The 26,545-nt window shown below is 37.8% G+C and overlaps 3 protein-coding genes and 1 long non-coding RNA gene across 10 annotated transcripts; 2 read left to right on the plus strand and 2 right to left on the minus strand.

Annotated features, from left to right (window-relative positions):
- Positions 1–112: 112 nt before the first annotated feature.
- On the minus strand, positions 113–7,694 carry LOC135622757 (auxin response factor 7-like). 4 transcript variants are annotated; one of them, XM_065124897.1, is made up of 16 exons: positions 7,218–7,694; positions 6,796–7,124; positions 6,515–6,712; positions 5,723–5,838; positions 5,249–5,344; positions 5,074–5,130; positions 4,556–4,708; positions 4,250–4,334; positions 3,674–3,764; positions 3,368–3,532; positions 2,811–2,930; positions 2,651–2,723; positions 2,327–2,492; positions 1,243–1,745; positions 880–1,070; positions 113–723 (listed from the first exon to the last, which is right to left on the minus strand). In XM_065124897.1, the coding sequence occupies exons 3-16, from the start codon at positions 6,558–6,560 to the stop codon at positions 561–563; spliced, it is 2,025 nt and encodes a 674-aa protein (XP_064980969.1). In that variant the 5' UTR covers positions 6,561–6,712; positions 6,796–7,124; positions 7,218–7,694; the 3' UTR covers positions 113–560. The 4 variants fall into 4 exon arrangements, with proteins under 4 accessions (XP_064980969.1, XP_064980970.1, XP_064980971.1 ...); XM_065124898.1 differs by having other exon boundaries at positions 6,796–7,136; XM_065124899.1 differs by lacking the exon at positions 6,796–7,124.
- Positions 7,695–9,817: 2,123 nt separating this feature from the next.
- On the minus strand, positions 9,818–10,975 carry LOC135622216 (uncharacterized). The gene is made up of 2 exons (XR_010491006.1): positions 10,766–10,975; positions 9,818–10,683 (listed from the first exon to the last, which is right to left on the minus strand). It is a non-coding gene; the product is annotated as an uncharacterized LOC135622216 (long non-coding RNA).
- A 2,035-nt stretch (positions 10,976–13,010) lies between these two features.
- Positions 13,011–22,684, plus strand: LOC135622759 (protein SUPPRESSOR OF GENE SILENCING 3 homolog). 4 transcript variants are annotated; one of them, XM_065124905.1, is made up of 7 exons: positions 13,011–13,223; positions 15,216–16,307; positions 18,891–19,188; positions 20,659–20,903; positions 21,282–21,439; positions 21,798–21,980; positions 22,547–22,684. In XM_065124905.1, the coding sequence occupies exons 2-7, from the start codon at positions 15,240–15,242 to the stop codon at positions 22,548–22,550; spliced, it is 1,956 nt and encodes a 651-aa protein (XP_064980977.1). In that variant the 5' UTR covers positions 13,011–13,223; positions 15,216–15,239; the 3' UTR covers positions 22,551–22,684. The 4 variants fall into 4 exon arrangements, with proteins under 4 accessions (XP_064980977.1, XP_064980976.1, XP_064980978.1 ...); XM_065124904.1 differs by having other exon boundaries at positions 22,541–22,679; XM_065124906.1 differs by lacking the exon at positions 22,547–22,684 and having other exon boundaries at positions 15,216–15,327; positions 15,399–16,307; positions 21,798–22,217.
- LOC135622761 (uncharacterized) lies at positions 22,575–26,185 on the plus strand. The gene is made up of 3 exons (XM_065124907.1): positions 22,575–23,440; positions 23,847–24,137; positions 25,660–26,185. Exons 1-3 carry the CDS (start codon positions 22,575–22,577, stop codon positions 25,931–25,933), a joined length of 1,431 nt encoding a protein of 476 aa, XP_064980979.1. The 3' UTR covers positions 25,934–26,185.
- Positions 26,186–26,545: the final 360 nt, after the last annotated feature.

Genomic DNA, 26,545 nt, shown 5'->3' on the forward strand with positions numbered 1-26,545 from the left:
CAACCAGTAACAAATTTAACAGTCTAGTTCAATATATACATGTATGTGGCAGTAGATACATGACATGCCCAGTTTGATATTAATGTGCATGAAAGTATCATAAGAGGCAACATTGGCAAGTCTTTAACTTAATAAATCAGATAAAAAGCAATAATGCAGTATCATAATGATTTAGATATATACAAATTCCATTTGATGGTGAGGAAGGAAAATAAAAAGGAGACAACAGAAGACATAGTGACTGACTTCCATCAACCTCCATTCAAATTCCTTATCCCTTCTACACAAGTTATTTTTGACTCTTCCTGCAAGGATCAGCCTAGCTATCAAGACCATGACCCAGAAAATAACATGGGAGCCCTAAATTGATGCACCATCCCTATCCATCTTTTTGGTTGCTTATGTTAGCGGCACGAAACGGTGTGACCAGTTTGGTAGCAGCTTCGGCAAAAGAACAAACATGGTCTACGCAAGCTTACAATCTGACGGCCAGACTATGCCGAAGAACAAAATATGCAGATTCATACTCGTAGATTGAGTCAGCAATCCTAATCAGCAACTCAAGTTTGATCTTCCTGGTTGTTTCCCGTGGCGTCAGCATCGGCTGCGGCTTTCTTGGACCTGATGACCTCACCAACAGCTGGAAGCTTCACCCTGGGAGTCAGCCTTTTGGCCTCCTCACATGTGTAGATGTATATTTTTCTTGCCATGCTGCAGAACTCACTGCAAGTGCATGAAATCCAATCATAATAAATATGACACACTGAGACACTACGACAAAGAATGATCAATTAACTAGTCACAGATTGATAACTGAAGATCTCATTTTCTAGGAACTTTCTCATAGTTTAGTACAAGGGAATGGTTTTAGAGACTTACTGCCAGGGGTCATCACCAACCATCATCACGTCATCCTCGTCATCTGTGTAGACTACCTCCCATTTTTTTACCACACTGGAAAGCTCTCCCTCAATATTGAACATCTCTTCCAGTTTCTGAAGGAGCGCATCATATCCATATAATCTAGTCAAATCCACTGCCCTCCCAACTGCCATTCCTTGCATGTGAACCTGCAGAAAAGTAAAAGGATCATTATGGTACATTTTGAATGTCAGACATTCTTTTTGCAGAAATTAACTGCTTCCAACATCAATGTACTAAAGTATTACTACAAATATTCAGATCACTGAAGCTATGGTGATCAGAGAAGCAACCGGGAAGAAAAAAGTAACTTATAATGACCTTGATGCAGCTCCTCAATAGCCGACTTTGGTACTCTTGGGCTGACCTTAAGCATGACTTCTCTGGCTCATTGCTGCCTGCAGGAGTGTCAGACCTTTTGACATTTGATGGTTGAGATTGCTGATCTGATTCTACATCTAAAGATGTCACTGGTTGTTCATCTCTAACACAAGAAATGGTAGTCAGTGGAGATATTTCCTCTACCGCAGAACTCTCAACTAGCTGAATCCCAAACAGCCAGCAGCCTGTACTAGTTTCTTGCTTCCTTTCACTATGTTCTTTATCTGCCCCAAAAGAATCAGTTTGATGTTCTGACGTGATTGGCCGGCACATGGGGATGTTAGCAGCTGATGATTTATTGCTTACATTAAATTCAATCAAGCCAGGCTTAGATGCTGATAAGAACTGAGATGTAGGGCAGGACGATGTATGTAGTTTTGTTCCTCTTTGCAAACCAGAAACTGAGAATGTCCTGGTACTCTCAGCAGGAGATTTCCATAAACCTGCAACAGCATGAGAGCTAATTAAAAAATGTTGAAAAACCAATTAAAGGCTAAAATAAACAAATAAGATATAAGGATCTTTTATTTATCTTAAATTAATGATGGTTTCTTAATAGTGATATAAGATTATGCATGTATTACAAATGCCATCAACAGAAAGATTTGCTGGTCTTTTGTACTTTTACCTTCAAACTTTTAACAGGTTCAATGTTTTGCGTGTTTTCAGTTTACAGTTTCCATCTTGAAAAAAAGGTAGAAAGTTTTTTTCATTTTTTTCTGAAAAAAACTCACATGACAACAAACCAGGATATTCATAAGAAGCCTTAAATAATGAAAACAACCATTTTTTTACGTTGTTTGATGATAAAACAATTTTAAGAGTGTTGTTTGACAGTAACAACACTAAATGAGGATACACTGCATTATGGGAACAATAATTTTACGTATCTACAAAAAGTACCAAGGAAATAAACAAAATTGTAGGATACATATAACATCCAAAATGGCATATCGATAAAAAGGGACAACTTCAGAATAACCTGAGTTCAACTATCTCATAGAAAAGGTATAGAAGTCGATACCAAACGCTGGAGTAACATCTGATGTTATAGTGGGCGAAGCCGATGGTCGTGTCCGCTTGTTCCTCTGCACTGGTTGAGAGTTTGGAGTACCTGTAAGAAGTGGTTCCAATTCCCATGGTGAAACTCTGTCTGGACGTGGGATGGATGAAGGTTCATCCCATTGGACCTAAACATAGAAATCAAACCGCCACTTATGAAACAAAGGCAATAAACATACAAATGCATCCAGCAACCAAAGTTTAAAATCACCAATATCAACTATGTTGATATGATAAACTTGCAGTTGGCATAATGCATAGAAGCCCAATAACAACAAGTCCCCACCTTCAAGGATCTCCATTCTGAATCTTTCCAACGAGATGATGCGGTGTCTACACCAATTATAGTACCACTAAACCTGTAAAAGTGCAAAACAGTACCTTGCTAACTGCAGATTTAACATCATAATGTACTTGGTGACCATTATAATCGACTGCATAAGTACCTTTGTTCTGGGGCTTCGTCACCCTCAAATCTCATTTTAAATCTCATTCCAACAGAAAATTTGTTATTCTTGGCTTCAAGATACTTGTTGACACTTATGATGAACTCTGATCTACTTGTCCTGAAAAAACGAACAATTTTTAATAGATCAATTGCCTTTAAATAAAATTGTGCAAATTTGAGTACATACACAACGCAAAGCTCCTTGCGTCTTACACAAACTAGAAGCATATCAAGCAATTACTAGAAAAACTAGAGCAGAGAAAAGGAAACCCAGTGTGATATTTCATGTTTCTGTTTTCATCTGAAAACCTATACAATGATGGAAATATTTCCAACTCAATATAGTCGGACAAAAATGTTCGAGAACCAAGCAGCTTGATAAAACTAGACCTGCATTGCTAATCCAATTAAAACAAAACACCACTAACATGCTTGCCTGTGAGTATGTGTTCATGTTACTTGTTAGAGAGATAGAGATCGAGGAAACAAGAAAGGAACATCAGACTTGGCATTTACTTTTAAGTAAACAATGGTACAGCTAAAGAAGAATCTAACCTGGGCTTGTAAAAAACAGAAAAAAGAGTCCCTGTAGCAATAGCATGAGATGCAGTAGCCAGAACTCCAAGATGCATGCTATGACTGGATATGACTGACGATGGCATGCTATTTAGCTGTCTCATAAGCCTTCTCACACCGACCCGTAGCTCATCATTCTCACCTCTGCCATGTACAGGGATACAAGAACTTCATTATCATTTCCCAAGATTAAAGGAATCTTTTATCCAACAAGGTCCACTATGAGCACAACATGTATCTTCAATGACAAATAATAAAGATAAGTGCCAACAGAGTAGCCATGACCTTAGAAAGATAAATGCATCACCAGCTACCAACCGCTTAGAACTAACAAAGACACTCCAACCAGTTGTGAGCAGATGGCGCCTGGGCTGTCCTGAAAGAGAATTTGAAACTCATATTAGCATATTTCTTTTTTTAGTACTGCAGGTGGCATGAAAAAGACAACAAACCTCTAGAAATTTACAAATATGAAAACCAACTAAACGAATAAATGTTAGGCATTAATTAAGAGACTTGTATGGACCATCATAAATCACTATCACATCAAACCATTGAAACACAGTGTACTCCGAGAAAAATTACAATAGAAATGTACTACCAAAAGACAGTGGCAACCTTCTCCTAGGAAGTCAAACAGGGTTGCCACATTCTACTACAGAAAGTAATGAAGTAATGAATGAAATGGCAAATGGAAGAACAATAGACTTCAAACATCAAAACTTCTCTTATCCTGACAAAAAACAAAGTTCTAGACTTCTAGTCTGAAAGTCGGATGACAGAGAAAAAACTTTGTGACATTGAGCAAAAAAGTAGCAGAAATTATCTTACTTATAGCAATTTGACAATATATGCATGTACCTCGAAAAATGTGTCGGAAACGCCATTCATTCTCATGAAGATCTTTGGCAACCAATTCTTGCGATGGTGGATTCTGGGTCATATCCTAAACAATGAAGAAAGGTAGCAAGAAACAAAATTACTAGGCAAAGTGAAAAACAAAGTCAACCAATTCTTGCCACGGTGGATTCTGAGTCAAATCCAATGAACAAAAGTAGCAAGAAAGAAAATTAATAGACAAAGTGAAACAAATTATCAAATTGTAAATGCAAGTTACACATGATCAACGGGCATACAAGCAATATGAACATCGTAACAGCAACTGACCAGTGGAGGAAGGCACTCATCTGCATGCTTCCTAAGCACTGAGAACCCCCCATGAGTGCTTGTGTCTGATGCAGTTAGTGTCTTGCAGAAGGAACGGACGTTGCATATTTTAGGCTCAGGCAGTGGAGGATCTGGGCTGGTAACTTCACCTTGCTAATTAAATATAGAAGTAACAAGTGAAAGAGGTCAGCAGAAAAATGAAAATATGCTTGCTAGGAAAACAAAGAAGCATCAAATGAAACCAAGGTCAAACGGCAAGTTTACAGGAAGCAAAGTTATCAGGTTACTGGTTGTGGTCACTCCAAGGTCACACAATAATTAGAAACAGAAACTTTTCATTTTGTTTACAGAATCAGTATTCTAAAGATACACATTGATATTATAATATGAAGCAGAAAATAACTATGTTCTGATTTTGTGATTTTGCAAACCATCTTTAGAAGGAGAGCATCAGAAAATCTTGACTGATATAGACTGTGGCATGATCTAGAAGTCAAAGATAAATAAGAAAGACTTACATTTATCTCAGGATGCAATGTAATATGTGCATATACTTCATCTGTATCAGGCTCGGCCTGAATAAGTACACAAAACAAAAGAACATAATTCAGTCCACCAGTGAATTAAACATGAAGGACGAAGGGTAACAAGTGAATACTCAGTTAAATCATGTCTTGGAAGTAAGTGACTTGCCTGAAGTTGAACATAAACTACCCTGCATAAGATTTTTGATGGCAGATCAAACAAGGGCATTTGCTGGTCAAGCTCTTGATCTGTTGATGCTTCAAGCTACAAGACAACAGAAAAGAAAATCTACATATGAGTATCTGCATCCAGTTATCTTATCTTTTGGACAATAGGCCATTTTAACTGTATAGTTTTAACTCAAAACACTGTTTCAAGTAATCCGAGTTTAATGGAAACACTAATCAACTCTGCTGTCCTAAAGGAAAGATTAGGGGCTATATCGCTAGCAGGCGGTGGAACATTTTACTCGAAGATGGTAGATGGTGTAGAACGAAAATGTAGATCAACACAAAGGGCCAACAAAAATATGCAGGATCTAATGGACATTGCAACTTACTAGACAGGTCCGCTTGATCACTCTTGAAAGACAAAGCATATAGAAAGAAAATAGATGCAAAAATTACTATATGTATGAAGTACCTGCTCCATATGACCTTGAGGAAAGTAATAAACCCTTTCTCCTTCACGAGGTAGAGTAACCAAAGGTCCTGCACAGGCTTTCCATAGTTCTGGGTACAAGACATCTTGACTGGGCCCTAGATATAGAAATTTTCCACCGACAGCGAGGAACAAAAGTATTAACGTTAATATTGAGCTCAGCATCTAGAGCCAATTTTTTCTATAAATGACAAGCAGTTAATAAGATGGTAAATGAAAAAGCAATATAACTATATCTCCTGAAACGGGAACACAAAATTCCTGAAATCTGGAAACGTTACAGGATCTTCAACGCAGGAGGATAGATGAAATGAAAAGAGAGGCAAAAGAGGTTCCTTGACCAAATCCAAGAACCAGAACCAAATGAATAATCTCAATTCAACGAACATACTCAGCATCCACAGAGAAGAGAACAAGGCGATCATCCAAGACCAGTTCAGAAAACGAATGCTTACAAAATTAGGTATACGAAAAAAAACCGGAAAGCATATTAGAACTAACAAGAAACCCCTCTAAAGTAGATTAAGTTTAGCATACAAGCACCATCTAAAAAAGATGACGAAATTTGAAGGGATTGAAAAACCAGTTACTCATCGGGTAAATCTCGATATCACATCTGCTGCCATATTAATCTCCACAAAATTTTAACTCAAGCATCAGATCAAAAATATATAAAGAACTAAAAAAAATGACAACAACATCAAACATGAGAACAAAAAAGTAAAATCAGCTCTATATGGCATGCATCAAACGAAAAAAGAAAATCAAGGTAACCTGAACCGTGTCTTGTGGATGAACTATTCGGTGAAGCCGCAGTCATAGTAAACGCTCAACTTTACAGACAAAAACAACAAGAACAGCCGGCTCTGCACTTTCAAGCCCCAAAAGCAGCTTAAATAATCGTACAAGCCCTCGAGATTATCGCGTTAATTCTGAAGCAGCCCCAAAAAATATGCACCCTCACACAAGCCCCTAGCAAAATGCCAATGAATACTCGATTACTTCGGTGAAAGGTGCCACAGCTAAAAATAGAATCTGAACTTCCTATTTCTGACCCCTCCTCTGCAAATTTGACTTTTTTTGCTTCTCGTGACGAGGCACGCTAGTACAAGCGCCTCGAGCGACGCTCCCCACTCTTCGCCTCCGTCACACTTTTGAAACCGCAGGTGCTTGGTCCCTTGACCCCCGCCGGAGGCGCGTAAAGCACCCCTTTTACGCCTCCGGATTCACCGTAAGCGCTACGGTAGAAGAGCGCCGCCTTTGGCGATAATTCTCCTCCGAAACCACAGATCTGGGGCAAAGAACACCAAGGCGATGGGGAACCCGCGGACCTCGTTACACTCCTCCACCGCAAAATCCCACAGTCGTCGACCAGACCCCAAATCTAAGAAATCCTCTCCAGGAATACGAAAGGAAAAGCAAGATAAACGCTACCATCACAGCCAGATAAAATCACCCAGAGAAAAAAGGAATCTACCTCTTCCTAGAACAACGATCTCCCCGGTTGCTCGAGACGCCGCGATCGAGGCGCCGAAGAAGAATCCTAGGAATCACCACGGAGGAGGAGGAAATGGCGGAGGAAATGAGCAGAAGGAAAAGGTTGGGGGAGGGGGGAGGGGGGAGGGGGAAAGGAACCACTCCTGCTTTAACGAGGAGAGGCGGAAGGGCGTTTTCGCAAATACAATCTTCCTCACCTTTTCCTCGCTGTCTCTGAGAGACCCTACACCGCCCCTCTTGTCCCCTCCCGACCCCAGTTTCCCCGTTCGCGTTTCCCACCCTTTATCTCGGTTCTGGTATCCCCTCGGTCCGTCGGACCACCTGGTCTTCCGCTCTCCGACACGGAACGCGGCAGCATCCCACCACCACCCCCTCCCGCAACCTTATCCTGCTCCGAGGGAGCACCACCCCCGGCGCGCCCCGTCTCCTCGGTTCCCCGAGCGACTCTCTCGGGCGATCTTAGAAGGGCTCCCGGGGGCGGCCACGCAAGCGGTCGGAGATGGATCCAGCCGCCAATCGACGGCTCCGATCCACGCGTAAATCCCTAAAACTAATCAAGGGCAAAATCGGAGACCAAAGCGTCCCCATCATGACGAGACACACTAAACACCAAATCCTCAAAGCGGGAGTCTCACATGTGAGTGGGTCACATGAAGCGAGTAGTTTAACCTGCGAAGAAGCCATATTAAAAGGTGGGTTTAGGTAGGACGATGATGGGTGGGGGGAACGCACGGGGAGAAGGATAAGAAAGAAGACGGTGGGGCGACGAAGCGGCAGGTGCGGTGGTCAGAAGTCAGAGTGACAGGGAACAGAGGCAATTATTGGGTGGGAGCAATGGTGTGCCGTGCAAGACCGGGGGCCTGTCAAGGGTGTTGGTGTCAAGGTGAGGAGCAGGCCAGGGGAGGAGGGGGCATGCAGTGTATCGCCACGTCCGGTTGTTGGCATGTGGGGGGGTGGGTGGGTGGGAGTGGGTGGTGCGAGTTGGACTCAGTTTAGTAAGTATATGTATTGCATTATTATTTATTTATTTACTTACTTATTTATTACTGAAAATGATACTTTTACACATCTACCCTTTTGCAAGTTCGAGAATAACATATTTATCCCTATGGTATATATATATATATATATATATATATATATATATATATATATATATATATATATATATATTTCAAATCCAACCCTATCATTAGAATTTGTTCATTATTAGGTTAATTTACTACATGAAGGATATTAATATTAAAAGAAGTTTGAACTTAAATGATTAACTGTATTATATTTGTTTACGGTTTTTAAGTTTTATAGAGATATAAACACTAAACTTAAATTTAAAGTGAAAAATATAAAAATCATAAAATTTGGACTGATATATATATATATATATATATATGCATTTGTTCATTATTAAGGTTAATTTACTACATGAAGGATATTAATATTAAATGAAGTTTGAACTAAAATGATTCACTGTATTATATTTGTTTAAGGTTTTTAAGTTTTATAGAGATATAAACACTAAACTTAAATTTAAAGTGACAAATATAAATATCATAAATTTTGTACTGATGTGTATATAATTTTACCTATTTGAAAATAGATATATTATATAGAAGATTAGAAATAACATAATGTGACATGTAAATCCCTTCGAATATATAAATATTTCATATATGTGGCTCTTATTAGTATCTGTTTAATAAACTCATGTTGGTTATTATTAATGAGTTATAAATATATATATATTAAATCTTAAATTAATTTTTTATTATCATATATAAATTTAAAGTAATAAATGTAAAAAAATATTTATAATGTTTTGAGGCTTTAACACTCATATTCTTGATTCTAAATTCGATTACTTTAGTTATGAGAAATATATATTTTAAATAGTCAATTAAGGTTCTGAAATTATTATTTTCACTTATTTTTTTATAAATATTTAAATTTATTTTTTTCTAAAGGAATTTGGAAGTGAATTAGTATAAAACATCCCTTTCGATTTGACCATGAAATTAATTATCGATGTAAACTAAATTGCTAATGGTCCTTTTAACATAGATCAACTCCATGTTTAATTTCTTAAGTCTTATAATAATATATATATAATAAATTTAGTGGGATAAATTTAAAAATCATTAACTTTATCCATATAATATTTCCATATTATAAAAGGCTTCACCGTCCAACAGCAGTTGCCAAGAAACAAGATTTGGGACTCCTTCCCCTACTTTAGTCTATGGGCGGAACATTTCTTTAAGGGGAGGAAACTTGTGGGTTTGTGTGCTTAAGAGGAGGGGCTGCAGTTGCTTAATCTAATGATGTCAAATCCATCTTTTGATTCGTTTGGCTTTGTTTACAAGCTAACACCAAAGAATTTGTGCCGGAGATGGCTTGCATCGAGTTGTCGATTCCTGCGGTTTTGGATTTGATTTATGATTACTCGTCAAACATAATATAAAAGTGAATTTACGTAGAATCTCTACCCCTTTAATTAATTTCGATCCACAGATGTTTGAACAATGATGAGCACCGACATATTGCTATGATACTTTTAGCAGGTTAAGAATCATAGGACAATTGATATGAACTCCAGTAATATCTTAATCATCATCCTGACAGACAAATACATCAAACAAGACCTCTCCAATAATTACTTTTACTGCTTGTAACCACTGAAATATGCATAATATGTTGATGTATATAATGTCAAAATCTTTTCCCATCTCATCCTTTTCTCCCTCGGTTTGGTTTTCCTAACCAAACTTGAATCCAAAGACCTTTCATACTTAATCTAATAATACTTGGTGTGTTTCTTTAGACCTTCACAACATCCTCATGTTGACAAAGCATTAGTCTTGTTGAATTCTTAGCTCCATGCTCCTCTTTTTCCTATCCCTTCGAGGGTGGGGTAAGCATCATCTTTATGCTGATGTGCATGTCCTGATTCTTCTTTATCTTTGGCTGCCTTTCTTGCTGTTAAACATGTGAGTGCCATCCCCTCCTTTAACCTGCACGAGATGCAAAAGGTTGGATGAATGAAAGGCAAAATCTATTTACATCATCAAAATATATGAGTTAACATAAGTAGAAAAAGCATATTTTTCGATTAATATACGACTGAATATACTTATCAATGCTCATAGTAGGAGAGCCAAGAACTAATTCTATTCTACACTATATACTGTGTAGAACAAGATTGATGTCTTGCTGAAATGACTGCAACCCCTTCTGATGATTTGATTCACTTCAAAGTCAAGGTATCTTCAACGACAGTTTAGTCCCTTCTGCATTCACTATTGCTTGGCACACGGTTTTCTGTGGACAGCAATGACCAAGACGTCACCACCTTGCAGTGGCATTTTCTCAAATTGCTCATCTGCATGTTGTGTGTCAGTCATGGCGTTTCTCCATGTTGTTTGTGTGCACGAGGATCAAACTTCTGTCTGCAACACACACGTAGTGATGGCATGCTAAAAGAAATGTCTCTTACTCTAAAGCAGGCATGGCAATGAATGAATGGCTCACCCTTCTCCGGCCCTCCTGCCGAGTCCAGTAGCCATGGTGGTTGTTTCTCTTCTTCCATGTTTGTCTGTGTCTGTCCATGCCCGACACAAGTCCAATCTGACACAGTATGATCCTTTGCAACCCAACTTTGCTTGCTCCCGCAACGAAACAAACAACATCTGAGTGTGACGGTGATTGGGCGGATCTTGCAGCTTTGTGCCAAGTGGTGAGATGATTTCGGACTAATTGCATATAACTCTACTAGCATCATTGATTTATGTATTTAAAAAAATTATATTATGATCCATATAATTCTTAAAAATAAATAAATAATATTATTTCACCGATCATTAGTTACGTTGGCAGAAAACATAACACGTAATATCATGTATGGGATCGATACGAAAATGATAGATAAAAATATAATTTTAATATCGATTTCGTTTTCAATGATCTTAGTGGTAAAAATATAATTTCAATATCTTACATGCTAAAAAACGGAAGAACGTTGAAATTATCTTTTTGTCTATCGCTTTCGTATCAATCTAATACGTGCTGTCATGTATTATATTTTTTATTAATATAACTGATATTGTTATGACAAATGAAGTTATTTGTTTCACTTTTAGAATTATAAAGATTTCACTATAAAATTTTAAGAATATCGTATTACTAATAAAATATAAATATATGGGGTAATATATTATTAGCCCTATATCTTCAACAAAAATGAAGAGCCCTCTTACTCAGCTACTCTAAGCTTACATAGGATCTTTCATCCTCGTCAAAATATAAATATAGGATAGCCAATATTTTTTCTTGGGCACATGATACAATCAAATTTTATTATTAATTATGTAATAAAATTAAGTTAGAACTCATCCAGTAAAAAAGAAAAAACAACTTTGTTATATGAGAGTCGATGGAAAAGTTAGTTCGATGATAAAGTAATTTATATTTTATATCCAATATTTTATTTCAGTTCAATTTTTATAAAAGATCACATGCATATCCGACAATAATCTTTTATTACAAATGAAAATGGATGTTCAAATTTAGCTTACCAAATTCATAATAAACTGATTGATTGGTGTTTCATAATAAGTTGATTGGATTCCACACACCATATAATCTTTATTGCCTTAAATTCAGAATCTTTATATAATCTTAATAATTTCGGAATGATATTTTGGTTTTCAAAACTCAGTAATCAGAATCGAATCAAATTGGATCGATTCTGAAATCGAAGTCAACGATTTGGTTCGAAATATCAATTTTTAATTTATTAAAAATTAAAATTATAATTGAATATAAAATTATGTATATTTTAATTATAAAATCGTCGATTTTGATTCTCAAAAATCAAGAATTATAACCGAACCATTTAGGTTTAATTCTGAGTTGGTTCGAAATCGACGACGAACCCGGTTCAGTTTTAATTTCTATCTAATTGGATTACGGGAATTGACGGGGATAAGCAGGAGTGCTTCGTCCAACCCATTTGTGGCCTACTCGTTTAATCTACCTGCCAGCTGGTTAACCGCAGAAAGGATCTCAACGTGAACCCACGTGGCTCCAATCATTTTTCCAATAAAAACGTGGGTAATCGGACGGGTAGAAACGATACGATGTGCAGACAGAATTCCGTTTCCTACGAAAGCGGGTCCCGCGTGGTCTCCACGACGGTGTCCAATTATAAGGTGCGGTGTAAGTCGGGTAACCCGTGCAGTGCATAAGTTAGGGAAGGTGATTTCGGTCATAATTACTTATAAGGGTAATATGTAATTAACCCGTACTAATAAACTAGAGCCCGGGATCCCGAGAATCACAGCCGTCCATTCCTAGATTTAGCTGCTTTCTCTTTCCGAGACTTTCTCAACCCAAAATGATAACACAGCCACCCACAAAGGCACGTGCGGCACACCTGCACTGCCCGAACTAGGGAACACCGCTCATTTTCGATGGTCAAGTGACGGGTCAGCAGCAACACGGGTCCACGGTCACCACGTGAGGGAGAAACAATGTTTCCTGAGTTGTATGAAAGAGGAAATCCTGGGATGAAGACGGCAGTACAACGGTACTGCCTCGAAACGGCTTGACGGTCGCGATGACTCGACGAACTGCGCCACCCTCCATCGGACGGCGTGCAGGCATTCGGGGGACACTGCTCTGCGTACACCATCGTTTTCAATGAGCTGCATTTGATTTGTTGTCCTCACGTCCGGATTCTACCCACCCCGTCCATTTAACGCTCTCCCTTGATCTCCACCCTTCGTTATCCCCTCTCTTCTTCTTTGAAACCTTCGGGCTACCCACGGAGAGCGAGCGAGAGTGAGACACAGGCTCATCGATCGGTAGTAGCAGCGGCAGATCCGAGCTGGGATTCCCGGAGGCGATCGCCGTCCCTTGGCGAGCATTCCCGAGATCGGCTATCGGCTTCTCCGATCGGCCGTGCCGCCATCTTTTCCGTCATCAGAAGGTGTTCTTCTTCGCCTTTTTTCTGTTTTTCAATACGGATATGGGTTCGGTTTTCCTTTTGGTCATTCCTGCCTGTCATGCATCGCGTTTTGTACGATCGCTGTCGTATTCTGATGAAATCTCTCTTGTTAGACGCTATTTGAGTAGAAATCCCGTAACCCTCGTTTCCGGATGGTAGAACTCTTGTCTTGGTTTCGCTATTTTGGTTTGCCGATTGCTTTGATTTTGATGTTCTTTATTAGACAGGGGTCGTGATTTCTCGCTCTTTTAGCAATGCCAGAATAAAATCAACGGAGTATTTAGTTTCTGGAAATTTTCCATGTTTCATACCTCTCGTTGTTTCTCGTTTTATACCTGGTGAGGTGAGCATCGGGAAGCTGATGGAAATCAAGATTCTGCTAGTTTAGAAAGCTGTCCTCCATGACTTGTTCAGGAAGGAGAGTATATATGTTCTTTTTCTTTTTTATATGCAATTCTTTATCTAGCCAAAAACAAGTAGTGGCAGTGCTATGGTTATCAGAATGAGGGTACGGACATATGGAAGATGCTTTGTGCGATTTCGTTGGCTTTTCTGTTTCTCTACGCTATTTCTTTTCATTGTTAACAAGCTTCGGCACTTGTTTCCCTTCATTATGCAACGCTCTCTCTCTCAACCAGGTAATGTCATGAACTTTTTGACTCTACGCTTGTTTTCTGTTGAATTTAAATTACTCCTTGTGATCGTGAACTGCTGCACTATGTAATCGGCCTGGCGACTGGCATTTACTGTTGGTTTTGCGTGTTACGTTGAAGGAGGGGTCTTGGTGGGAAAAAGAGAGAAAAAGAAATGTATCGGTGAGAGAGAGGATACCTGTCTAGACGGTGCTTCCGCCTGTTAGGTCTCTAGCAGTGGGTTCGTCTAACCTCCCCTTGAGCCCTTTCTGGACTCAACTTTATCTGTGAGGAGTCTAAAGGGTTGTGAAACATAATATCAAAATTGACCTTAAAAAAACTCAATTTATATGTTTAGGATAGTTCAGTCGTCTGGCTTGATTGGGCTGCTCGGTTGGAGAAGTTAGTTTGATGACAGAAATTTGTGAGGTGTGAGTTCTCTCAGAATCCTGTACCTTGTAACAATCTGGTCTCGAAATAATAACATGTCGGTACTATAATGAATAGTTCTCAAAATCCTAGATTTTAATTGTTTCTGCCCTTGGAAAAACAAATTCAAATATCTGAATATCATAAAAAAACTGTTGAGTAGTACTTGAATCCTGAAACATATGCTGGATGTTTAAGCAGCTAGTCATTTTTATTTTCTGCATTGGTTGCTGCTTTTGGATTCTATAGTTGCATGCCTTATTCTCATCTAGTACTTCATGTGCATTGTTTGACAATGATTGGATAAATAGAACCTTGGATTGGGTAGCATATGACGAATATCTTTATTTTTTACTTCACTGCCTTCAATTATCATTTTTTTTTCCCAACATACTGATGGTCAATCTGACTTAAGGCAGTTCCTAAGACTTAAATATGCTGCACAAGGATATGAAAGAATCAGATCTCCAACTCAAGGCTGTGGATGAATAAGGATGATGATCTTTGATACTGCATGTTTTCTGATATACACGATGTGAACTAAAATGTTTTATTAACCTCACCTTTTCTTGTTGCCATTGTTATGTTATACCTTGTTTCATCCTCATAGGATGGCTGCTCCTTATTCTACTAGAGATTGAACCATATGTGTCTCTGTTAGAGCATATTAACAATTAAAACATTGTTGAAGTCATATTAATTGAGCGTGCAGTAAGTAATGGACATCTACACTTTCATCTCTAACACACTGGGAACTCTTCTCGTTGCATTTACTCTTTCTTTGTTGACAAGGTTCTTAGTAATGTGAAAAGAATATGTATGGTCTGCTTTTTCTTAATCTCTTCTCAAGAATGTAAAGAAGAGATAAAATGCTATAAATTTGCTTGGTAATTCACCATGGTTAATGTTGCAGAAACGTGAGTAGTAACAGCACATAATGTATCCAAAGAAGTATGGAGGAAAAAATTCTACTGCTTCAGCTACTGGGGGTAATCCATCAAGAGGAAGAGTTGCCGAACAACAAGGTTCTGGAAAAGGCAATCCAACTATTAATCAGTTGAACAAGGACATGGCTAATGTGGGTTTAGAATCACAGGAGGATGGATGGGAGGTGTATGCAAAAAAATCAAGGAACAGAGCTGGTGGTGCACCATCAAAACCTTCGGATTCTTCAAATGCTTCATCTAAAGCATGGGCCCATTCAGAAGGGGTGTCTAGGCAAGGATGGGGTGGAGATGGAGGAGCTGGTAGGACATCTGGGAATAATTATGCCCAAGCCAATGATTCTCGTAGGCCTGTTGGCAGAGGTAATTCAAAGCAGCAACCACCTACTAAAAGCTGGGAGTCACAATATATGGCACCACCCTCGGCTATACCTCCACCTCTGCAACATGGCTGGCAATGGCCTATAAAAGGTTATTCATCTGGTTCTCAACCAAAGGCAGAAGAACTTATCTCCAAAGATCTTCCCCGTGATGGTTCTTTTGGTGGAGACGACTCTGATGCTGACACAGTACCTAAACAACATGATGATGATGATTTAGATGATGATGAAGATGATTTGTTGGATGATAGCGATGATTTCAGTGATGATTATGATTCTGATGCAAGTCAAATCAGCCATGAGACTAGAAAGAAAAATAAATGGTTCAGGAGATTCTTTGAAGACCTGGATAAACTGACAGCTGAAGCAATTAATGAACCAACTAGACAATGGCATTGTCCGGCATGCCATAATGCTCCAGGTGCCATTGACTGGTACAAAGGTCTGCAACCATTAATGACCCATGCAAAGACCAAAGGTGCTACCAGGGTGAAACTTCATCGGGAGCTTGCTTCACTTTTAGAAGAAGAGCTTCGCCGGAGGGGAACTTCTGTGGTACCTGCAGGTGAAGTATTTGGTAAATGGAAGGGACTCAAAGAGACTTCAACGGACCATGAAATAGTTTGGCCTCCAATGGTGGTTGTTATGAACACTTTATTGGAGCAAGACGAGACTGAAAGGGTACTTCTGCCTATGCTTGCCTTATTCTTTCTTTTAATTTATCCTATGTCATGCCAGCAATTGTTCTGTCTGTTTTCTTTTTTGTTTTCTAAGAACTTGTGGACCAAGCTTCCAAAAATTTATGATGCACATGTTTTGCTTGTTAACGAATATATCTTCTTTAATAAGATTTGTAGGATTTCTTGCAACAGCATAGAGATTTGTTGCATCAACATTTTGTTTCATCATCTGGGCTATGATAGTTTTAATAATTGGCATGAACTGAAAAATGTCTATCTATTTTGGAGGATTGTAATTGCCCATATGCAACACCACTTGAGTACTTTTGGAGTGTGATTTAAATATTTATTTGTGTTTATTATAATTACCAGTTTTCTTTTGATTAATATTGTTTTTTCATTCACTGGACGGTTGAAAGATTGCTCAAGCAGTCCAGCAAATTTGTTGACACAGACTTGTTAGACTTTGGTTGTTTATGTAGACAAGAGTCTTACATCTGAATCTAAATGTTTTCAACTCATTAACTGGTCATATATCTTTGTGATATTAGTTCTGTCCATCAGATGGAAAAAAAGTCTTGCAAGGTTCATATCTAGCTTGTGTAGTCCTTTCGAGTGCGAGCCTTTGGGAAACTAGCATTGGTTCCCTTCAGATCTTCAAATCTTCAGTTCTCAGTTAGCTACTTTCATCTGATATTAATTTCTATTTTAACCCATACCATCCATCAACTTTGCTTTTGATGAATTTATTAGATCCTCACTTATCTGTTTTAATAAGTTTATAGTTTTGTCTGCATCAGTGTAAAGTGAAGCTGAATTATGTGCTAGAGACTAGAGCCAACATCTTGAACTTTCCAAATATTAGTAGCACAACAAACTTTCCTAGACCAAGCTACACCAATGATATAAGCCTCGAAAACATGAGTTGTCCTCAAATAGGACTTTAAAATCCTCCTAATTTTGCTACCAATGATAAGGAAATCATCCAAAAATAGATAAAATACCTGAGTCAACGCTCAAATGCAACTTCTATACTTGACCAATATACAATTGACCAATATCTCGATACATTAACTGTTTTCTCTCTGCATCGTCATGCTTCCATGATGGTTAGCCACATATATAATTGTTCTTCAGATGCAAAACCCTCATAATGGTTGCAGCTTTACATATCTTTATGTGGTATATACTTGAGCATCCCTGTTTGAGCTGGGAAAAAATGGAGTAAATATTTAAAGGTGATGGTCTATGTTTATGATTATGTTGCATGTGCTTGTGATACTTTACTCCAACGTTCATCGTACCATGGTGCATTGCCCGGTATGAGTGGTGCATACTGGTCCGACAGGGGATCGGTATGGGTGGTACATACCGGTTTGTCGGTATGTCCTACCGTACTGTGTTAGTATATCGGTATGGTTTGATATGTACCATACGATAGTTGGTCAGTACACCAGTATGGACCGCTACGATGAATCATGCTTTACTCAATCATTATAACAAAGTTTTTAAAATAGTATAATTGTGGCTCATTGTTCTGTAACTAATATTTTGAAATAATTTGAATTAGCAGAATGGTCAATGATAGTGCACTACTTCACAAGTGCACTGCATTAACTCTGCACACAATCGTATGTACACGGCACCTGCATGGTATCAGCATGGCACTTGCAATGGTAGAACAAATATAGTTCCCATGTGGATCCCACAAGCAATGCCGTATGGATGGCTCATAATTTATTATGTGGGTATTTTTGTGAATGCCAGGTGTTCTTTGGACTGTAACAAGTAAAATGTTCAATGAAGTAGTTCAGTTGTTTCTCTAGAAGCTGACTAGTCAATTCCTTCACCTTGTTCTTCTGTAAGGTTTTAGACTATTCACAGATGTTTTCTGCTGATTGAAACTCCAGCATCAAATTATTTATTTGTTGCTGAATATATCTCTTTATGTCTAATTTTCTTTCAATATCTCCATGTCATGGACAACTGAATTAGTGTCTTTGGAACTTACATTTGCTTAGAGAGCAATTTATTTGGTTTGTTCTAATGAGTGTCAAATACTTCTGTACATGAATAAGTGGCTTTATCCTGCCTTGTCAATAGAATTATTCTCCGCCATCTGAAGTGAATTTTCAGTAACAAGTGATAGCTTGAGTTTGAAGACAATAAGATTATTTTCATTGGGTTGACAAATTGAAATGTTGAAGTCTTGAGCCTCTCACCACCTTCTAATGATTGTTTCAACTTTGTTATTATGTTTACAATTGGTTGAGAGCTAAGAAATGTAAACATTCAACTGTTTGTGTTGTGATTGATCAAATCATAAATACTATTTTTAGTTGTTCTCGTAGCTCTTGAAGAATATGTTGAACAGAACCTACCCCTCAATTTTAAATTGATACTTTAAAAAGGTACTGAACTTTGTCATAGATATATTAAAACCTTTTAACAAATAACAAGACAAGACTTGAAGTTCATTTTGTTTCAAACTTGGGTTCCACTTCATATTATTGTTGTCATTCCCATTTTATATCCTTTGTGTGATAATTTGCTTATTTTTGTTTCTCATGTTTTTGAACTACAGTGGCTTGGCATGGGAAACCAAGAGCTCCTTGATTATTTCAGCTCGTATGCAGCAGTGAAAGCCCGTCATTCCTATGGCCCTAACGGGCATCGCGGAATGAGTGTTTTAGTTTTTGAAGCTACTGCAATGGGCTACTTGGAGGCTGAGCGCCTGCATAAACATTTTGCAGAGCAATGCACTGATAGGGATGCTTGGGAACGTCCTCGTCGGAATCTATTCTCTGCAGGCGGTAAACGCCAGTTATATGGTTACTTGGCATCTAAAGAAGATATGGACGTTTTCAACCATCATTGTCAAGGTATGCCCTGTTTTCAGATTATCTAGCTGCTTCATGTATGGTATAACAGATAAGCATGAGAATAACAGGATGCAGGTCATGTCACATACTAGTTGCTAGTCGTGATAGATTTGTGTCAATTCTAAGTTCTTATTGGTCATGACTTGGTCACATGCTAAACTAGTTAGGTTGACGTTGATAATAGTACACTCATCAGACCCTTATAAGTTAATCTTAGTTTTACTCATTTCGAATGTGAGACTAATCGTGGTGTTACATTATCAGTTTGTCTTAGTTATGGTCAAAGTTTTATTATGCTTGCCACTAACAATTTTTGTTATTTTATCAGGAAAAGGAGTATCCATAACTTGTGAATAAAAAAAAATCCATATTTTGTTATAATTATTAGGTCAAACCTTATATTTTAAAATTGAGTGTACTAAGTGAATCTTTAGTAATTCTAAACTAAGAAATAAGGATTCAATTGAGATCAATGGTGAATGAGCATAAAAAGTATTTGGTACCTTCATTCAATCAATCAACATGGAGGTATTACTCCAAACTAGTGGCATTGCCCTTGGTGTTTTATCTCTTCCAATTTGAGGGAATATGCTTTTAGATTATAAGACTTATTATGGATCTATGCAATGTAAAAGCAGCTACCAAAAAGATGAACATGAGCATAGTGAGATGACAAGCATGACAATTTTTAAGAGGAAATATATAACAAGAAATGTTCTTATTGATTTAAATCTGAGGTAAGTTCAGTCAAGGATAACATAGTGTTGTTTAAGTTTGCTCACGGGTGCATAATGTTGGTCACATATTATGCACATGCATGCTCACTCTTTACTGTATCCATTTTCTAAGAGGAAAGATATGACAAGAAATGTATTTATACAATTATATCAGATGTAAGTTCAGTGAAGGATAGGAAAGTGTTGCTTAAGTTGGCTCATGGGTGTCTGTTACACGTGCAATGTTGGACATAAATCATGCACATGCGTGCTCATTCTTTACTATGGTTATGTTATGACAAATTCTATTGGAGAAATGCATAGTTGAAGATTGACAAAGAAAATGCTATATTGCATTTTTTTCAAAGTGATCCTTGCACTATATTTTATATTTTATCTTGCATTGTCCAAAGTGATCCTTGTACTTTTTTACAAACAATTACTTCCTCGTGAGGCATGCTTGGTTTTTACTCTCTTGCTTGCTTGGCAAATTCATTCTTTCCTTATATGTATGCTTGAGCAAATTACTTATTAGAGGTGTGATGTATAGGTTTTGTTATTTTCTAATGGATCTCCATTTACCATTCCAAGTCAACAATGTAACAGAACTTTCTCATCTTCAACTAAGTAGGCTTTGTATTGGATGGGTTTTACTTGGTCATTTCTCCTAAAATAATTATTGTTTATTCCTTTGTGTGCCTATATTACACAGTATATTTTTATTTTAAATTTCTGACTTCAACTGAAACTTCAGGTAAATCTCGTTTGAAATATGATTTGAGATCATACCAGGAAATGGTTGTAATTCCAATGAAACAAATGAGCGAGGATAACCAGCAATTAGTTTGGCTGAAAAACAAGGTCATTAAGCAAGAGCAGCGATCCAAGGCACTTGAAGAGACCTTTGGAGTGGTAACCCAAAAATTGCGCGAAACCATGGAAGAGAACAGGATTGTGAGGCTTAGGACCAAGATCCAACACGAAGAAAACAAAGAAGAGGTAATGTCTCTTCTCCGTTATTACTATGACATAAATTTCGTGTATCTATTGTTGTCAAAAGTTTTCTCACCGAAATTGTTTGGTTGTGCATAATATTGTTTCTTAATTCCTTTAAGATTATTATCATAGCTGAGGACAGCCTTTAGGGAATGGAATTTTTAGCAGCCCCAAATGTTCCATGAGAAATTTTATATAGCAATGTTGTATTTTGATTCTTTTGGTGGATATAATCTGAGAAGACGACTACATACTTGAGGAATTTTGGCATTTTTAGGAACTCCGGATGCCCTCTCAAGTTTGTTTCTCCTTTCTAAGCGATTAATCTGGAACTCCTTTATCTGTGGTCTCTGACCTTTCCATTGTATTGGTGTTTTTTAGATGGACTATCAAGAGAAATTTTTCAAGGAACAAATGGACAAAATTCACAAGGCAACTGAAGAGAAAGAGAGAACTTTTGAGAAGTTGCTGCAAGAGGAGCGGGCAAAGGCGAAGCATTCAGATGTAAATTGTGGAACCAATGAAGAGCAGAGGCTTAGGTATTCCTCGTGTTCACTATTACGTAGCATAAGATGCATCAAGTGCTTCATTTTACAAGATCAACCACTCTATATTAAGTATATTTATTCTTATATGTTTCAGCACATAGTTTGACCATTTTATTACACTAGCAAATGTTATTATAACATTTGTTTTCTTTTCTGATTGATACATGATGAATGTGTCGTTCCTTTTTTATATTCCTAGGTCACTTTGTGGATTTACATGGTACCTAATATTCTCTCTCATGTTCTTCCATTTCTAATCATGAGCTCCTAACCATTTCTTTTAGATGGTTTGTGTTTGCTTAGATTTTATTTGTACCTTTGTTAAGTCATTTTTATTCCTTTTTTACAGGAAGGAAGAGATAGCAAGGTTCATCGACAGCCAAGAGAAAGGAGTTGAAGAATTTGAGGCAGAAAGAGAGAAACTTATATTTGCACATGAAGAACATAATGCTGAACTTAGGCGGAAATATCTGGCAGATGAAGTTGAGCTGGAGAAGAAATTTGATGCTGCACTGACGAAATTGATGGAGAAGTATGCTCCTAGTAGCTTCCATGCTTCCTGTAGCAACTCTTAGGACTAAAAAACCCTAGAAAACGGATAGAATTCGGAAATATCTACTGAATTTTCTTAGTTTCGACGTCGACAATTATACTTTTCAGTGTCTCCTAATGGAATCTTATGCTCGGAAAACATGACCCAAAAAGGAAAAAAAAAACAGTTTAGGAACAGTGGAGAAGATTTAATTAACTTAGCCGCACCTTTTGTGTCTGCTTATGCTGTTTTCTGTTCTTTAGATCAGTTAAAATGTGTTGCTTGACCATTTATGTGGAGTTGACTCGGCCCAACACCAGCAAGTATATGGATCAAACATTTTAGCTCAAATATTTCTCTCCTGCAAAGTTTTATAGTTGTGTCCACTTTTATCCTTTGCCCCATATTTCAATCATCTGTTTCTGTTTATTCTTGTGTGAACATATTCCATTTTTCCCATTGCATTTCTTCTCCATCATTATCTCCTTCCGTACATCAATCATCTAGAAAATCTAGAGGCTTTGGAAGTTATGTTTCTGAGATATAAAAATGAGTTGAAGTTTCAGGTGATATGCTGCATCGATCTCCCTTGATATGTCGAATGGAGATTTTGACAACTTGACTGAGGTCATAACAAGAAAGAACACTGCAGTCAATCTCCTTGATAGAATGGCATCAATACTTGAAAAGTTGCACGCGCCCATTGCATCTAACTCGGCTATAGGGACATCACTACTTCAAGGAGAAGAAAACATTGGCCGGTTTCTCTATCTTGAAGGGATTGAGTACTATATGTGGAATACCTATGATGTCCATTTTTATTCATCCTTTTCCCTGATCATGCTGTTTCCAAAACTTGAACTGAGCATTCAACGAGACTTCGCTGCTGCAGTAATGATGCATGATCCTGAGAAGGTCAAAACTCTGCACGATGGCAAGTGCTCTGCAAGAAAAGTTCTTGGGGCTGTTCCTCATGATCTTGGGCTTTATGACCCATGGTTTAAAGTTAATGCTTACAACCTTTACAACACAGATAGATGGAAGGACTTGAACCCTAAATTCGTACTTCAAGTTTGGAGAGACACGGTAGCCACCGGTGATAAGTCCTTTGCAAAAGCTGTTTGGCCTTCGGTGTACATGGCCATGTCGTACATGGATCAGTTTGACAAGGATAAAGATGGAATGATTGAAAATGAAGGCTTTCCTGATCAAACCTACGATGTCTGGTCAGCTACCGGTGTTAGCTCATATAGTGGAGGACTCTGGGTGGCTGCTCTGCAAGCTGCTTCGGCTATGGCACGTGAAGTTGGTGACAGAGCCTCTGAAGAACTTTTCTGGGACAAGTATCTGAAAGCAAAATCTGTTTATTACAAGTTGTGGAATGGTTCTTACTTCAATTATGACAATTCTGGTAGCAAGACAAGCTCATCTATTCAGGCTGATCAATTAGCTGGACATTGGTAAGTACATAAAGAAAAAAGTGATTTGTTTTAGTTCAAAATATTCATTTAATTGGATTTTGCTACCTGGTGGATGTTTCATACATACACAATCTATTTGTCTCAGAAGGTTTACATCACAAAGGTAATTTTGTAGAACAAAATATAATTTCTTTTATACTTCAATTTTATTTATATGATATATGTTGTGTTGTTCTTCTGTCAGCATCCAAGTTGATTTTTTCCCTGTAGCCTAATAACGTGCATCCATTCATATGTAACAATATTTGTTGGTTTTATCTCATTTACTTCTCTTACCTTACTGTATTTGTGATGTTTGACTCTCAGCTCTACTGTTGGGTAAGGCTACTTTTTTCATCCCCTTTTTGTGAGAGTTCAATTATTCGAATACTTGACTATATTTCAGGTATGCTAGAGCTTGTGGTCTTATGCCAATTGTTGATAAGGAGAAAGCAAAAAGTACATTTCAGAAAATCTTTTGCTTTAATGTCTTAAAATTCAAGGATGGAAAGAGAGGAGCAGTTAATGGGATGAGACCAGATGGTACTATTGATATGTCTTCCATGCAGTCAAGAGAGATATGGTCTGGTGTAACATATTCAGTTGCTGCCGCAATGATTCAAGAAGGCATGTTGGAAGAAGCATTTAGAACTGCACAAGGGATATATGAAGCTGCCTGGTCTCAAGAAGGATTGGGGTTAGTATCTATCCCTTTGTAATTCCAACACTGTGAAACATCAGTCAATGTTCTTTATCCAAGGTTAACCATCATGTAGGGTACTTCCTCTCTACACACCATGAACATAGCTAATTACATGGTCCTACTAGTGGCATGTTCACTATTGACCTTTTGTGTCATTCCTTTGCATTCCTACATGTGCATTCCTGGGCCCTTTTTACCCTTTTTTGGTGTCATAAGCTTGCATATCAGTTTTATAAATTCTTTATATCAGAAAATATTATTCCATCTTAGCACCTTCAAATTCCAGGTGTCTATAGATTCTATTTTATCTTTGCACCTTTTAATTTTATTCTATCTGGCCCTTTTTTTTTAGGCAAAGCAGCTAACTTGTCTGGCCAACAATTTCTTGCCATTTAATAAACCTGTTGCGAATTATTCATGGCAAATAGTCTGTGCACCAAAGTAGGACAAAGATTAAGTTATGACCAAATTTATTAGGACTAATTATAGTTTATACTTTATACACCAATGGTTTGCCCAGCTTCAACCTATGCAGTTATGGTTTAAAGCACATAATACATATAAACTCACCAATGTTTTACACCACTGGATAATTAGCTCTTGCTGTAACCTACTAGGCAATAAACTTAATGTAATTTGACATGATATTGATGTTACGCTTGCATCACAATGACATGATAATGTAGTGTCCATATGATGCATAGATAAATGTGGGACTCATGGGACTCTACAATATGCAGATCAGCAATGACATGGTGCAAATGTGGCATTCACATGCTATCACTAGACCCTTGTTTTTAATTGTGCTGATGTGTTGTTGATAGAACTCGGTCCAGTATAACAAAACTAGCATAGTAGTGGTGTATCACATGATAACCCAATCGGTAGCCACAAAAAAAAAAAGTACAAACTGTTACCCCAACTATATGATCCAGTATTGGTCCTATTTTAGACAGAAAATACCTATTAATATGCCCCATGCCGACCACAAGTGTTGGAAACCATGTTTCAGATGTACGGGCACTTCATGTTTCGGAAGGCGAGTACTATAAGGAATGAATTCACAAGAGTTATTGACAATAATGAACCCCTAATTAGAATTATTTTCAGAAAGATTCTACTCAAATGGTTAGGATGACTATTAGTATTTATATTGTGGATGACAATACCATTGGGTCAGGTCTAGGGTGGTGTGATTAGAACTTGGATTATATATGTCTTGTAACAACAACAAGCCTTAATGTCCCAATTAATTTGTGTTCAACTAATGGATCTTTTCTAGTCATTGATTTCTGTACAAGGCATGTTTCTAGTCAAATCAAAAAACATTCTGATATTTTTTTTATTGATATTATTTATAGTGTTCTGCCGTGCCATAATAGTTCCCGAGATTCAGGATTTAGCATAAATATCTTTACTCTTGCCCACTATGTTTTAAAGTGGAGAGGTTCTTTTTGAATGGACCCATCCTAATAAAGTCTGTTGTCATCTTACTATGAGTTAATTTGGATGACAGGTATTCATTTCAGACACCTGAAGCTTGGAATAACAACGACCAGTATCGGTCGCTTTGCTACATGCGCCCTCTAGCAATATGGGCGATGCAGTGGGCTTTGTCACCACCGGTGCTCCATAAAGAACCTGAAACAGCATTACAAGGAGAGGCTCATCTAAATCACCATGCCTCGTACTCAAGAGTCGCTAAACTGCTTAAACTACCGGAAGAAGAAACTTCTAAAAGCATTCTCCGAGTCATCTGCGAAATCACCTGCAGTCGGCTTAGATCATGATTCGGGTTTGAGAAGCCCTCGACTCCTTTTGGTTACGTGCAAGCCTTTTGTCATTCATCAAAACTGCTGAGCTGGGGCACAAGGTTGTGTGTCTGCATTGGCACACACGGCATACAAACTACAGCAATTTTTAGCTTTCAGCTCTACATTTGGCCCCATCGATTTATCAGAATGAAATAAAAAGTGTACTTCAAACCCTTTTGTGTACATGTGAATTGTGTACTCGAAATGAAAATATGGCAATCTCCGAGATGAATTGGTGCACTCCAAATCCGGACACATTACACGTAAACAAACTTTACGAGAGTATATTTTGTATCTCGATGTCATCATTACCTTAAAGGAGTTGCCTCATTTCAGAGAAATCAAGGGATTTTATTTTCTATAATGTCATTTGTGGGTTGTAACAGTGTTAAATAACATGAGGCAAATCTCGAGCAACTGACAGTATCATGAGTTTTGCGGAGGGTGATCAAATCTAATATCATCTAACATTATGATGGTGACGCAATTCACAGGAGCGAATAAAATTCTGATTCCCAACCCATGCTTCTGTTACGGGTTCCATTCCTTGAGATTGACCGTTCTCCTGATATAAGAGAATTTAATTGT

This window comes from Musa acuminata, chromosome BXJ2-9, assembly GCF_036884655.1.
Source record: "Musa acuminata AAA Group cultivar baxijiao chromosome BXJ2-9, Cavendish_Baxijiao_AAA, whole genome shotgun sequence".
Taxonomy (NCBI): Eukaryota; Viridiplantae; Streptophyta; class Magnoliopsida; order Zingiberales; family Musaceae; genus Musa; species Musa acuminata.

Bases quoted from the DNA above. Each gene is read 5' to 3' on its own strand.
- LOC135622757 (XM_065124899.1), bottom strand. From the start codon at position 6,560: ATGACTGCGGCTTCACCGAATAGTTCATCCACAAGACACGGTTCAG. The intron at 5,839-6,514 runs GTTACCTTGATT...TTCTATATCTAG, and splicing joins ATCCACAAGACACGGTTCAG to GGCCCAGTCAAGATGTCTTG. The intron at 5,345-5,722 runs GTACTTCATACA...GTTGTCTTGTAG, and splicing joins CTCAAGGTCATATGGAGCAG to CTTGAAGCATCAACAGATCA.
- LOC135622759 (XM_065124903.1), top strand. From the start codon at position 15,240: ATGTATCCAAAGAAGTATGGAGGAAAAAATTCTACTGCTTCAGCTACT. The intron at 16,308-18,890 runs GTACTTCTGCCT...TTTGAACTACAG, and splicing joins AGCAAGACGAGACTGAAAGG to TGGCTTGGCATGGGAAACCA. The intron at 20,904-21,281 runs GTAATGTCTCTT...GGTGTTTTTTAG, and splicing joins ACGAAGAAAACAAAGAAGAG to ATGGACTATCAAGAGAAATT.
- LOC135622761 (XM_065124907.1), top strand. From the start codon at position 22,575: ATGTCGAATGGAGATTTTGACAACTTGACTGAGGTCATAACAAGAAAG. The intron at 23,441-23,846 runs GTAAGTACATAA...ACTATATTTCAG, and splicing joins GATCAATTAGCTGGACATTG to GTATGCTAGAGCTTGTGGTC. The intron at 24,138-25,659 runs GTTAGTATCTAT...TTTGGATGACAG, and splicing joins TGGTCTCAAGAAGGATTGGG to GTATTCATTTCAGACACCTG.